Raw genomic sequence first — 15434 nt, forward strand, 5'->3', positions numbered from 1 at the left:
CCAAAATATGAAAATTAATATGGTGCTTTCTGTTCACTTTGGTAAATGGACTGCATTTTATATAGCGCTTTTCCAGCAACTGAGGAACTCGAAAGCGCTTCACAATACACTTCACACATTTACACACACCGATAGCACAGTCAGCAACTTGACTCCCTACACATAATAATAATAATAATAATTTCCTTTGTATTGTCATTCTTTGTAACAATGTACACAGAACGAAATGTCGATACACCTGACCCGTTGTAGCGAGTCGATGCAGCCGCAGCCAACAGAGGGCGCCGCCATTATACCAATTAGGTATGTCTCGGCCGAGGCGCGAACCAGCGACCTCCCAGTCTCAAAGCGGGCACACTACCATCTAAGCTACATCGGAGGCATTAGGGATTTAGTCTTGCTCAAGGACACTGACATTTAATTCGGAGAAGTCGAGCATCGAACCTGTGACTTCTTTGGTCCCAAGAGGAGCGCCAAACCTACTGAGCTACTGATGCCCACGATGAGTCTCTGTAATTAGTATTGTTTCTTGTGTTTTGTAGCACTCGTTCTCGGTTGCCCTACACAATACAGAGACATCTAATGGTCAAATATTACTGTGTCCCGTGTTGGGAGTTAAATATTAAAATGTATCGTTTACCAAATTGTTCAAATTAGTTATCTGACTCCATTAGCCAAACACAACCCACATTCACCCAACAATGTGCGCTTGTTTCTTGATGGAAAAGATGAACAAGAAAAGCCGACATTTTTACACGGGGGCAGATTTAATTTCATTGGCAATTTAACTAAGTGAACTCCATCGAATATGGCCGAATTAGTGTAGCTCGAGTCCCTGTGTAGCCTTCTCTGAAGTCCTCTAGCTTTCTCTCGGCCCACGTCTCCCCGCAAGATGGCGTCTCGACTCCTCCCATGAGCGTGCCGAGGAAGCCCCCCCCTAGGCGTCGCGATGTCTGGAAAACTCAAAACAACACCAAGCGTTCCTGCGTCATCAGGGCCTTGCTCTCAAAACATCGCATGCCGTCCTCCGTCAGAGTCCTGTTATCAAAATTCCCTAGTCAAAATATTCTGCATTTGGAACGGCGTGACCAGTCATTGTACTATAGCCCACTCTGTGAATATCTTCATTGCACTCAATAAATGTAACTTGTATTCAATCGTATAAAATTCTTTATAGTCCATCCATCCATTATCTGTACCACTTATCCTCAGTAGGGTCGCGGGGTTGCTGGAGCCCATGCCAGCCATTTTCTGGCAGTGGGCAGGGGACACCCTGAACTGGTTGCCAGCCAGTCGCAGGGCACACAGGGACGAACAATTCACTCGCTCATTCACACCTATGGACAATTTGGACCGGCCAATTAACCTGCCATGCATGTTTTCGGAATGTGGGAGTAAACCCACGCAAGCACGGGGAGAACATGCAAACTCCGCACAGGAAAGTTAGGAGCTGGATTTGAACCCTTGACCTCAGAACTGTGCCACACATGCGCTAACCGCCGTGCTGCCCTCCTTTATAGTCAAATGTATAAAATCCTTCACCCGTTAACTTAATGTTTTACAAAAGTGGTAGGCAGCCCCGGAGAGCATGCAAAGGCCACAGTTTGAACTTAGAGGAAAATGACACATCCACAAAGCAGTTTGGTTGAGGAGTAAATCAATCCCTTAAACGTAAATGTTTAGATATATGTAGTTGAACATCATAATCTTACTATCTAACAGCAAACATATTGGAAACCGCCGTCAACAGAGTTGACTTCCGTATTTTCCATCCAATGAAGAGAGAGGATGAAGAAGAGTTATCGGAGGTTTTGTCCAATCGTGGGCAGACGAATGACAGTGGGAGGGGTTCATGCTTTGCAGTTACCGAGCTGCTCTTCTCCGTAGACGGACGACTTGAGCTCTACCACAACTTCGGGAGGGGACCACCGCCTTTTTACCCCCTTGGCTCTTGACTCTTTCGTATTCGTCGCTTCGACTCCCCGAAAATACCCCTCGAAGATGACGACCACCACCACCTTCCAGGGAGTGGAACCCGGTGCCAAAAGCAGTTCCAGGTAAACGGGGATTTTCTTTTATTTTGAGTCGAATTTGGCGGCGGTGAACAAAAGGAGTGGATGCGGTTAACAAAAATGCCTTCTCCTTTCCTTGAAGCTAACCCGTTAGCCGCAGTCGACTGCCGGCGAATTCCTGCGGCTTGAACGAAACTGTCTCACAATCTTGCTAATTGAGTTAATCTGATGCGCTGTTTGGATTTAGCTGCCCTGCATGGGGTCGTTCTGTCTGGGCTTTGTTCAATAATTAGCTGTCTCATCTGTGAGTCTCTACCTTGAATTTTTTTTTTTTCATTTTCGCAACAAGGCCTAATTACTCAATAGTTACTATGTGATACTGCCGCAGTCGCCGTTTTCCGTCCATTATTTTAGTTTTACGAAGACTTGACAGTGATTTCAACCTGTAAATGTTATTTAACATTGGAATAATTCACTGTTGCATGGGACATATTCAAATGAAAGCATGTGTGTGTCTATGCGTCGTTTTTACTTTAATTAAATTCCACTGCGGGGTTACTCATCCAAAAGGTATGCAGTCATATCATAGCTGGAAGTCGTGAATCTCGCCCCCAAGCCTCCCATTTGGCTGACAAAGCAATGCCAAGAAACTAGTGTCTCAGTGCATGGATGGGAGGGCGCTACGAATAAGGGAATATACATCAGATTTGGAGGGGATGAGACTTGATCTTTTTTTGCCCAGCAAATCTGTGTCAGTCATCAAGCATTTTGGTCTGGAATGTGGAGAAGGGTGGGTGAGCTTGGTCAGGGGGGTTGGGTTAGCTAAGCCTCCCAAATCTCTTCTTCAGATCTTTTGCTCTTGCTCTTTTTAAGTCTGCTTTACTATTTGTCTTTGCTCCTGGTTAGTCTGAAGAGCTTTCAGAAGCAATCTGGAAACCGGAATGAGGTACAGTTGTCACCAGATCACCCAAATAAAGCAGTTGCCCGATCTGACTTGCTGTCTTTGGCCCGTAATCACTGCATCCTTCTTCAGGCTGCCCCTCCACCCCAGTCACCCCATAAAGCCGTTTCACATCGATGTCATTTGGCATGTGATTCTAGGGTGGGGTCCGCTGCCATGCCGCTTTAGCCTCGTTCTTGCTCTCACTCTGTGTGTCTGTGTGGAAAGCGTGAGCTCATCCCTGACCGGGAAGGTGAGCTTTTGTTTTTCCCACACAAGCAAAGCAGGACAGAGGCGGGTTCAGGGCACTGGTCGATAGACAGTGCACATTTGCCATCTTTTTATATTTGCCAGCAAAGCCCTGGACAGCTGCTTAGTGTGTCAGCTGGTGGGGTCATTAACTTCTGAGGAGTGAGCAAAAAGAAAAAAGGAGGGGTCCAGTTGGCCTTTTTGTCCACTGCCACAAGAAGAAAAAAAAGCTTTCTTCCTTTTTATTCTGTTCCTTTTGTGTAACCTGTGGAGTAGAGATACTTTGCTTACCACGCCTATTTATCTAGTGACACACATATTGTAGACTTTTGAACTAGGCTGAGTAATATTACCCCAAGTCAAAAACAGTAGATTCAATATGGCCATTCAATAGTGAAGTCAGCTGCAGGTAGGCATTCTGTAACACATTTACTGCTATTTTATTTTAAAGTCGAGTCATTAGACCTAGTAGTTTGTAGAATTGCCCTTTTGTATTAATCAAATATTTTTTCTTCACAAGAAGTCTTACATTTATCAGATGCTATTACCAATCTACTCTTAAAGGTGCTAATGACATGTGGCAGAATGCATAATGTCAGGCAGTGCATTTGGTCCCTAAACAATCCATGCACTTCGACTTGCAGGTTCTTTTCAGGTGCGTTTTGCCTTGACTAGCAAATCCACACAAAAACACACAATTGATTGCAAAGGACCGATGTAGGGACATCACACCAGTGAGGTAATAAAATTTTAACAACTGTCACTTCCATAGGGTACTACGACCGCCAGGCGGCGCCTCCAGTTTTACCTTTGGCACAGACGAGAACACCACCCCACAGCGCAAAAACAAAATGGCCTCCAGCATCTTTGCAGAGCCAGAGGACCCCCATGCTCATCGGAGGAACAATCCACCAAGTCAGTTTTTTTTTATGTCATTGTTTCACATTTTTCTGCTTTCGAATGTGCTTTCCTACCAATCATTTCAGTCCGAATTGGAAAAGTTAGAAACGAAGAGTATCACTTGAGATTTCTTTCCGTTGAAGTAGTCAGAACATTCCATTGGTCTAATGTACAACGTGGCAGTGCTGGGATAAGTGTAATTTGACCCAGGGCCTTTGTTATTTGGGGGATTAAATCAACCCTCAATGGAAATAAGTGACTCGGTTTAAATATGGGCCTTGTAGAGAAGAGACATGAGCAAGACCTTTAGGGTAAAGGCAGCGTAATCTCTCCCGATTTAGTACCTTCCTATTGGCTACTAAAACCCAGGTAAAGGTTTGTCCCAAAAAGTTACATTGCTCGATTCGTAAGCGGAATGCTGTGCTTTTTCAGTTTGCTAAAGGACTTAATGTTCCACATCACAAGAAATCACTGGAACACAACATCACATGTTTTGCACTCTCTGTCTATTTACTACTTTGATATAATTTATTCTGGCAGTGTTTGGCGGTTTGTCCCAATACTTTATCCAACAATCTATCCAAATCAATTTTAAATTGTCATCTAAATATCATCCAAATTTCCTAAATCTTGAGGCAACGTACTCTCAGAGTGAGAGAAAAGGTTTGGAGACATAACAAATTGCCACTTAAGCAGTTTTAAGTCTATTTAGTTTGTTGACATAAAAATAATATGAAGACAGACCAAAAGAATCAATAGGTGGAAAAGTAAATTTAACAAATTTGAGCTTGCTGGGTTTTCCGAAAGTGCCTGTATTCTCTCTGTATCCAACGTTTTCACGCTAATATAATGATCCTTTTCCCCCACTCGCAATGTTTCACCAGGTTGAAGTTCAGGTCAGCCTTTCTGTACTTCTTCCTTTTGACAAAAACAAATAGGAGATGTTTGTTTTTAGTTTTTTTTTTCTTGAGGCTTTTTCCGCATCTGTTAACACTTGCACTGGGCGAGATGCTTGCAAAGCCCTTCTTTGTTTCAAAAAGCTTGATAAGGCACTAAAGTAGTTGGTTTAAAGGTTGTTTTGTTAAAAAAAAAACTTGAATATGTTCCTCGTCACAAAGGAGAAGCATTTGTAATGTGACAAGCACTGGACAATGTGTACGATACAGTGTGTTTGCAAAACAAATGCTCAGCATTGTGCACTTTACCACATGGGCACTTCACCACCCTCTCTAGGCAGCATGTTGTTGGTGAGGCGTGTGATAACTTGTACGTATGATCGCTGTGACTAACTTGTGTGTTACTAACTTTAGACCAGCTGTTGGGAGCAGCTGCTCAGCTGTGGCGAATGTCTTCAGGACACAGATTTTACAAGGCTGGCAAGAAGATACTGTATTATCCAGTGGCCATAATTTATTATTAAAAAGTTGGTGATGATGACAAGATGCCCTAATACAGGGTTCTCAAGGAGTCTTGAAAAGTCTTAAAAGGCATTGAAATCAATATTCTAAAAACAAGGCCTTAATTGGCATTAAGATGTCCTAAATTTAATTTTCAAAAGTCTTAAAAATGTTAACACTTCAGTAATATTTATATATTTTTTGAACTAAAAAGCTTTAGTAACATATATCAATTATCTTTTTTTAACAAGTCACCGATTTACTTTGGTGGCAACATGCCGTGATTTCAGTTGGGCCTTTCAGAGCAGACACATGTCTTATACCCACAATGTACATGGTTACTTCGGACAGAGACTTTAACCACCTGAAGTGTACATTTAATGAGAAGTGGCTGCCTCACAAACGTTTTTCGCCATGTCTAAAAGCTGTGTCAGGCAATTTGTTGGAGGCATGATGTGCAAGAAATATTTGTGTTTCTGTTAAGTCTTTTCAATTGTGTTTTTTGTCGACTTGGTCTTAAATTTGATTTCAAAATGCACTTAGTCTGAACAAATATTGAATTTGCCTTAAGCTGTAGGAACCCTGTAATACTTCTTTTCTAGGCAATGGTAGATCACAAAATGTGTCCCTTAAAGTATTTTTCTCAACTTACTGTTCTCTGTCTAATTCATCATATTGTTCACGTTTTGGCCTCTGAGGGTCAATATATATTTAGATGGGGTTCATTTGTGATGAAAGGACTCCAAACTCATTATTAGCATGAACACAATTGCCAACTGAGACTGCCTTGGTGAATAGTAAGCTAACCTTTAAGTGAACAAACTAGTTTTAGTCTGCTGCTCAAAGTGAGCACATTTAAATGGCCTGGTAAAATGATATTGCAATTTTCAGTGGTTTGTCAGTGTGGATTATTTCATTAGTCATTTGTCATTTTATTAAGGGTTAAGAGTGCTGTTGTGTCTCTAAAGGACAGGACAGGACAGGACAAGAGGCCAGAAAGTGTAAGTAAAATGAAATGGCGTCGAGGAAAAATTTTAAGATTTTAACTATAGTCCCCTTATACGAGGACTAGCCTCAATGTGTCATGCAGATTTTCTGCCACTGCCAGTAAGGTAAACATCTTTCAGGTGTGGTATGTTTGATGCAATAAGATAATGTTCACCGGTTTGAATCTCAAAGGGAGCTAATTGATTTTAAAACTACCGTGTTGTGGATATTGCTGTAGAAGGATGATGACTGTTTCCTGTCTGAAAGCTCTTTAATGAAACACACTCAACGTAATGCACCCACGAGAGGTATAGGTTTGAGTAAAAGGCATAGTATTCATAATACATTGGTTTCTTTTTATTATGAACTTTGCTTTTTTACACTGTCCAGAGAATAGCGCATACTCAAAAACACCGCGCCGTTAATGAAGGGACCGTTGTTGTGGAGTGGCTGATGCGGAAGCTCTTCACTCAATTAACCAGAGTGACCACTCCTCTGATTCTTTAGCACCCATTGTTCCCTGTGTGACAAAGACACTTTGTGCTGAGTTTCAGGTTGACTGCCTGTAGCTATTCTATAACATTTACTGAGTCATGACTGTTTGAATAACTCTTGTATGTATGTTTTTTTCCTTAAATGCTCAGTTTTGTGTCAAATCTGAGCACATTGAGGGGACAACTGGAGGACAAGGAAACACTCAAAAAAGTAGAGACCCCAAAGTATGCTTAACCCCTTAATGTTCCGACGGCCCGAAGGCAAATACGTGTCTGTACGATGTCACCAGTCACTGAAATACGTCATGCAACATATTTCAAAATGTACTCATCACAGAAACATCACCATCAGTCTTAACTAGATACCCCAAAACTATTTTTTTAAAAAGACATGAAATTCAATGATGGTGGGCAACAATGGCCTCCTTATATTCGCGAGATTCTGGTGAATCTGTATAAAATATTTATTCTAAAACACAAAATAATGATGGCAAATTTTAAAAAAGAATTGCGAAAAGCATTTCTGCATCAATGGATGTTGCTGGTTTCTAGCCGTTTTATTAGCCCCATATTTACCATTTACAAATAAACAGAATAGTAAAATTATTTTCTATAGGAAGTTAGCTTTCGAACTTCTGATTGACATATTTTTCAGCCAATTGCAGGCTTTATTTTATGGTTCACAGCATGTATAAGCCTATACGGGCCTGTATTGCTGAAAAAGACAACTTTACCTCCAAAGGAATCGATATGAAGATTTCCCTATTATACTCTAGTTTAAGTGTGCGTAACGCCACTGGTGATTCATTTTTACGCGCAAGTGTGCACAATAGTGAAAGAGACGCAGAAAGAAAATTCAAACGTTTACAACTCTTTCACAATGTCTAAAAACTGGCCAAAGTAAAATACACATTTGCATGTGTTTTAGTGTTGAAAACAGGTCAACTTCAAATGAGCACTTTTGGAGACACCTTAACCTACCCGTGGAAAAAATTGTAAAATACAATGTTTAGTTTTTCAGATTGTGTTTAAATTTGACAAGGTACCAGGTAAGGCTTCAAGCCATTGTTTTCCAGCTAAGATGCCCATGCTACACTCATCTGGAGGCATTTAATAGCACAAAAAAATCGGGCGAGAATGAAAACCTATTTCTGTGTGTTGTAACTCAGATTACCTAATGTTACTAGAAATTGCAGTGATTATTTCAGTTTAGGACAAAACTCCTAAGTCTTCCCTTTCAAGAGACCAAAACCGTTCATATTCTCCAAATGGTTAAAGAACAGCATTCAATTTACTTTGGGTCCTAATTTTGGATTAGGATTTTAGGCAAATTTTACAGGAACGTTTAGGGGTTAAGGTATTACAGGATAGTTCATGTTTGATTAAAAGTGGTGTGTGTGGTTAACAATGATCAACTGAGTTTAAAAGAGCCGTTCAAATTTTTTTCCCACTGCCCCATCTGCTTTTTATCTTACTTATGTCAAGGGTCACACTTGGGGGGAGTGTTGAGAGTAAATCAATGGTCGTCATTGCAGTTTTTTGTTAGTGTAGCATTAACATTGTAAAGGTAATGGTGTTTCAAATTCACTTATACAGTATTAGGGAAAAATCTTCTCTAATTGACAAGGGAAATAATAAACACAGTAAGTATAAGCCTTGCAATTATCTACCTACTTTTCTGTATATTGTTTAACCTTTCACACTCATGGTTAACAACACATGGGGCTGGGGGTGTGTGACTAATTGCATTAGGCTCCATGTTGTAGGACATCTGCTAAGAAGCCTGAATCACAGCGGTTTCCAGTCTAATCCTCATCGTTCAATAGCCAAAAAGATACATTTGGATGAAGTTTAAAACAATTCTGGTCCTATTTACTATTTTGTGTATTCAAAAAACGAGCACTGTAAGCATATCCAAATGTCATAGTACACTATTTATCGTGATAGGACTCATCGTCTTCATACAAATGATATGACTTCACTGTGTATTTTTGTGTTACACAAAACGGGCTCTCTAGGCTAAACTAGTGTATTTGATGCATTTGCTAATTTCTCCAAGAATCATAGATGGATTTTTGTTGATGATGAATTATTTTTCTGTAGTGCTGTGATATCTTTATTGGTCTTTTACCAACATTTCCAGTTCAATCACTAAAGTAAAAAAAAACTTTTGAAATTTCAATGAACTCCCAAATGTTCCACTGTAAAACAGACAAAGCACATTTTGCTAAAGCCTCCCGTTTATTTTCTAGGTGCCAGTGATGCCGCCGCAGGGACCTTGTGCGGAGAGCATTCGGCCCCGTTGAGACGGTGCCAGCAGCCTATTCTGTTTCCCAAGAATCCGCAGCCGGAGCTCACAACCATCCACAACTCTGGTGCTGCTTTAGTTTGGAACCAAAGACAAGACGTAAGAACACACTTGCACTTGTCTTTTCGAATCAGTGTTGTCACAGATGAGATTTGACAGCTCGGGAAAATCAAAAGTCACGAATGTGACAACGGTTCTATGAGTCCCGTACGACCGCCGTGCCAGAAGGTGAAATTCCGTGCTTGAAGCACCGCCTCTGGCGGTCAGTAGGGACAAAATAGAACTTCAGATTGCAGGAGAACCGTTCTTCAGATTAGAGTAGTTTGGACTAGAGCTGGGCATTTTGTCTGTCATCTTGAACAATTATGATTGTAATTAACTTGATTGAATAATTAATCATGGTAGTATCTACTTAATTCGATACTTGATGAAGAACCTCAGTTATAGTTACGATATATTTTAATAAGTACCACATCACCGACATAAAATGTGCAGAAAGAGAAATGTATATAGGATTTATACATAAGGGAGCCCAGCAGAAATAAAATGTGCCCAAGGTAATTTGCAATAGGAATCTGCATAGACAGGCACGAGTAATGTTAACAAATATTCGTTGTTGCAAATACGAAAGAGGGAATAAGCAAAGACTGTTTGGTTTATTAAGTATTATTGATGGATAAGTATCCATACAAGGCTTATTCTAAGATTTTAATACTTGCAACAGGGTGCTCATTACTGTTAAAGTTCCTTGCAGTTGGCAAATTACAATCACAAACTAAAAACCTTAAAGAAAGAAACAGTCTTGATATATGATGGGTTGGTGAAGATACTTAGCCAATCTTGTGGTAGCAATTCAAATACAATTTAGTTTAGTACTTGTGATAAGGAGTACCTTCTAAAATGCAATTTGAATGTAAAAGATAAGTTGTTTTAACATGGTGAGAATTTCAACTTTATTTTGTTTTTTTTTTTAAGTTAAAAGGCCAGGATACAGCTGCTCTGTCAATTATGTCACATGATTATAGGGTGTTGTCCCAAGTCTGGATCACAGTTAAATGGGTCACTTTGGTTCAGCTGGGAATGTTTGCTAACCTTCATGTCTTCTCATGTTTTATGACAGGATGGCCAAGAAGAAGCAAACAATGGTGAGTATTAAGACTGTTATGGGTTTTCAGATAGGTTCATCTACTGCCATGTTCACACCTTTTTTTATAGAACTTGTCGTACGTACTTTCCTTTTTGTGAGTGATGGTTGGTTTGCTCTTTTATCTGTTCTCCCCTTAAATTAAAAGGCTCTTAAGAGTTTCCAATGGGGAGGTCCTCATAACATTGTTACACTATAAAAAAGGCAACCAGAATGCACAAATGATGCCTTTATTTATTTTTGCAAATGCTTTTGATAAGTCAGGAAACAATGCAGGTGTGAAACTACAAAAGGACGTGAACAAAAAAAAGTTAAACAGGTCCTCGTTGTAACACATTGTCTACAGAGTGTCCAGACAACAGGGAAGTGGACCAGGAGGAGCAGGAGGCACCAGAACCCTCCGCCCCTTCGGGAAGTGCCAACTCCTCCGCAGGAGGCCGGAGAAACCCACCAGGTGGCAAGTCCAGCCTCGTCCTGGGTTGAGAGGCTATCTTCTTTTTCTCTGTCCTCTATTTGAACACTATTTTTATTTTTTGAAAGATAAAACTCGCCCACAGCCTGTTACTCATGACGCGTGTCCTCTACACCGTCTTGCCCGCCTCCTTCCTAACACCTTTATTTCCTTTTAATCTCTTTTTCTATTAAAGAACTGTCGATAAAAGCACTTTATGTATCTCCGTGCCCTCCATTTCGCCCTTGGGAGCCCACCCTGTAGTGCATTGTGCCTGCTGGGGAAGGCAATACAATTAGCTCATCTTTTGTTCATTCGTGTTGTAAATTCTTTAAAAAAAAGGAAACAAATAATTGTTGCGTGAATTTCTAAATACAATAAATATTGATATGAAATCGCTGGGGCATTTTTTTTTTATTTTCCACACTATTTCACACAGAGACCCCATTCCAATGGGTGCAGTGACTCATTTCTTACACTTTGCAAAAAAAGCAGTTGTGATTCAAGGGCATTGCTGTTCTCAGTGTAAAAGTGTGCACGACTCATTGTGTTGTGCATGATCCAGCTTTGACACCTAACCTCCTTTATTAAATCATTTGTTGTGTTAGCAGGTATTTTAATTTCCAGTTGCACAATGACAAATATCCATCAGTTTGGAGTGTTTTCTTTTCTGGAAATTGCTTGATCAGAATACAGACTACATTGGATTCTGCTGCTCGGATCATAAATTATTATGATGACGCGTCCCTCCAAGAGGGAGTTATGCAAACTCAAAACCAAACTTTTTTTTTGGACACAAGTGAGCCACAAATGTTCTGGAACAATTTAACTGACAATAGTATCCACCAGTTTGCGTGGATTAAACATGAACTTAGTATCAGTGTGTAGAAAAGCCACATTATTTACCCACTTACCTGCCTCTAAATATTTTTTTTCTACAGTATGGTGTTCTATATAAATGTGAAATTCTTTTTAGAAAGTACTATTTTTGCTCATCTATGAAAACGAATCACATACATGGTTTTAAATGTAAAATTACATCGTTATTGAACTTAAAATAAAATACCCATGACATGAGTGAGGAATAAGCGATTCAGAAGATGAAATGAAATGATCTGCATTTATATAGCGCTTTTCAAGTCAATGACTTCCCAAAGCGCTATACAATGTGCTCCACATTTCCCAATAGCGGCCTTCGACATGTAACACGGACGAGCCGGGATTCGAACTGGGATCCCTTGATCCCAAGACGAGCGCTTTACCTCCTGAGCTACTGCCGCCCCAAGATGAATGAACATTGAACAGATATGTATAAATATATATGTATTGTATTAGAAAAACATTTTCTTAGCTGTAACACTGGATGTTTTATTGTTTGTGTTTACTTTTTATTCATACTTTCTAAACTTACATTTTTTCTAAATAAATTGTACTTGTTTTGCTTCTTTTCATTTCAGTCGCTTAAATGCAGAGTTAAATAATTGCATTTTTTGCAAAAGGTTATAATCCAAAAAAAGTCAAGATAATCAGTGTTGATATATGTACTGTGTTATAGCTTAGGGAATATACTGTATTATGTTCTACCATGCTAAAATGCTGGCCTGAGACACAAAGGGTAGGGCTCATGTGGCACTTCTATTTTGCATCAAAAGATGACAGACATAAAGACAGCCTTGACCTGATTTGTGCGCTGCAAGCGTGTTTTGTTGTGGTGTGGATGTGGTTTGCCAGACATGTCATCAATCTGCTGCACTCTTCAGGCCTTGCTTGCTTTGGAAACGCTCGGTTTTGCTCGAAATCTGTAGCTGCTTTAGTACCGTTTCAGTACAATTTGCGTTGTATTTGGTGAAGATTGACTTTATATTTGACATTTACAATGTGTTTCAGTACTGGTATCACAAAAGTGTTGACGCATAAAAATGTGAGTCTCACTGTACTCACTCCATATTTGGCCCTGGCCACAACATAGCTACAGACTTTGATTCTTAAATCATCCTGAATGAAATTTGAAGTTTGACTGTACTCTCCCATAGCTTGCAATCTGAAGACATTTGACCACAAAAGTGTACTAAGGTGGATCTTGCTTCACAACCTGCATTTACAATTACAATGCAATTGGAACCTGAGCAGGCTGACAAGAGAGCTTCTATGTGAAAGGCATGCAAAGGTCACGAGGGATCGAGAAAAGCGCTTCCTGTCCCGGAAGCACACCAGGATGTTGGAACCAAATCCTCGATTTTCCCTCAGCAAGAACCCGTATGCAAAATCTGATGCTTTTCATTTGACTTTTTTTATCGCAGAAGGAAAACGGGCTTCATTCAAGACGCGCAATTACAACATGACCTGATCTGAAACCCTTCAATCATAAGCTATAGAATACAAACATGTCCTAATTCTAGATTTAAACACTTTCACTAAGGTTGCAGATCATATCTTAGAGGGCAGAGCATTCCACAGCACCAGGGCTAGGACAGAAAATGCTCTTAAGCCTGCGCATTTGTTCTTGGCTCTGGAATTCACAAGTGAATCAGTACTTTCCAAATGGAGGCTCCAAGTAGGAACGTAGGGCATGACTAAATCAGAAAGATAAGAGGGGTCAGATCCAGGCAAACTTGTGTGGCTTAACAGAACCTTAAAGTCACATCTTAAATGGACAGGGAGCCAGCGGAAGTAGTAAGAACTAAAATTGGAATGATGTGATCAGGGTTGGGTAGGGTTACTTTAACTTGATTACTTTCAATTACTTTTGGACTACTCCAATGCCAAATATGCTAATAAAAGACAAAAGAAACTAAATATGAATAAAATAATGACTCACAACACGTGGTAAGCTTTCTCTCCTGGCTTTGATCTCCGTCAAAACTAACATAAAATGCGACAGAAACAAAATGAAAATAAATCCAAACAGCTTGCCAACATCATTTTTGCCGTTCCATGTATTCCGTTACTCCCCAAGCCTGCACAAAATGTAATTTTATTCATATTTATGTAACGGGTGTAATAATAACTTTTGTTTTATTACACCCGTTACATTTAGTTTCTTTTGTCTTTTATTAGCATATTTGGTATTGGAGTAACCCAAAAGTAATTGAAAGTAATCAAGTTAAAGTAACCGTACCCAACCCTGGATGTGATCAAACTTTCTTCTCCTAGTCAAGTCAGGCTGCCGCATTTTGCACCAGTTACAAATTTTTGATGCTAGACATTAGGAGACCAGAAAGCAATACTTTACAGTAATCGAGCCGTGAAGTAACAAACGCACGAATAAAATTTTTACCATCTGATTTCGACAGAGTGTGACTTCTTCGCCTAACTGCATATTGTTTTGGTACTCACAGCATAAAGGACTACTGTATTCTTCTCCAATCACAAGTAGTCTTATTGAAACTGAACTCAAACTTCATAACAATCAGTGAACATCATTTGTGACTTTGACCAAACAAGGCTCCGACCAGTGTCTGAAATAACGTCTGCCCGGACGCCAGGGGCGTGCATCTTTTACGTCGGGCGTACAACTTACACAACATCTCTGCCCGGGTGGCCGACAACTTTTTCAAGAAAAAGAAAATCTTTCGTTTTTATTTTATTTTTTTAAATCAAACGTTTGCCTTATTCCGATTTCGAAGTCTTTGTTCGGTTTGGAAATTTCGGAATTTCAATTTCGGTTCGTTTGGCAATTAGCATACTCGGCAGCCAATCAGAAGCCTGCATCGAATAACTTTGTGCTTCCGGACTTTCCCGAGCGTTATAAGGTCATATATTTGCATATCATTTTCCAAAGTGGATGCAGAGAACACAAGAAAATGGATAAGTGGTTAGGAATCAAGCCAAAACCTCAGCCCCAGAAGAAATATTCAAAAGAAGCTAACAAAATTGATGACGCTACGAAACGTAATTGTACATTAAAAGCATCATGGAAAGAAGAGTTCATGTGGCTTGTAGCAGACGACGCAACGCAAACATTGCATGAATGAAAATGAGTAAATACAGGTATATACCGATGGCAGATGGAAAACATGCAATGAATGTTAGAAGTAGATTTATGATATACTTACATTTTAAAGTGTTGTTCTGTTATATATTCTGATTATCAATCCTTAATACTTGGCAACAATGGGTTTTTTTTGCGATTAGTCGTCTTATTGTGTTTCAAGTTGTGAAAAATGGGGCAGGCAGCTAGCTGGCTGGCTGGGCAGGCAACTTTTCAGAGTCGTCTGCCCTGGTTTCCGTTAACTTTGTGTCATGAGTTTCTTGAAGCAAAGATGGATTGAGAAAATATGAAGAGGAAATTAGTTATAGCAAGGGTTCTCTTAAACTTCGTGTTCGACAAAAGAGTACAGATACTATGGTTACCTGAAAAAAAGTAGTATTTTCCCCAGCAGCGATCGGTACCTTTACTGAGTCATTACAGCACTGACTCAGCAAATTGGCCTCCCACTCAGTTGATGTTGTAAACAGGATGCGATGACTGCTAAATGGAACAGGCAGCTATGAGTCTTTGTGCCGTAGACGAGTGGTGGGAGCGTACCAGACCGCTTCCACAGGAAGCAGG

The 15434-nt window shown here is 40.0% G+C and overlaps 1 protein-coding gene across 1 annotated transcript; it reads left to right on the forward strand.

Moving 5' to 3' along the window:
* Nucleotides 1-1828: 1828 nt before the first annotated feature.
* LOC148374683 (jupiter microtubule associated homolog 1-like) lies at nucleotides 1829-11281 on the forward strand. The gene is made up of 5 exons (XM_088339548.1): nucleotides 1829-2057; nucleotides 3974-4116; nucleotides 9232-9386; nucleotides 10408-10432; nucleotides 10778-11281. The coding sequence occupies exons 1-5, from the start codon at nucleotides 2002-2004 to the stop codon at nucleotides 10912-10914; spliced, it is 516 nt and encodes a 171-aa protein (XP_088195674.1). The 5' UTR covers nucleotides 1829-2001; the 3' UTR covers nucleotides 10915-11281.
* The last annotated feature ends 4153 nt before the right edge of the window (nucleotides 11282-15434 follow it).

This window comes from Urocampus carinirostris, chromosome 1 (assembly GCF_059441175.1).
Source record: "Urocampus carinirostris isolate Australia breed hairy pipefish chromosome 1, RoL_Ucar_1.0, whole genome shotgun sequence".
Lineage (NCBI taxonomy): Eukaryota > Metazoa > Chordata > Actinopteri > Syngnathiformes > Syngnathidae > Urocampus > Urocampus carinirostris.

What these genes read in the sequence shown, in the direction of transcription:
- LOC148374683 (XM_088339548.1), top strand. Translation starts at nt 2,002, where the DNA reads ATGACGACCACCACCACCTTCCAGGGAGTGGAACCCGGTGCCAAAAGC. An exon ending in TTTGGAACCAAAGACAAGAC is followed by an intron (nt 9,387 to 10,407) that starts GTAAGAACACAC and finishes GTTTTATGACAG; the next exon opens with GATGGCCAAGAAGAAGCAAA. An exon ending in CCAAGAAGAAGCAAACAATG is followed by an intron (nt 10,433 to 10,777) that starts GTGAGTATTAAG and finishes CATTGTCTACAG; the next exon opens with AGTGTCCAGACAACAGGGAA.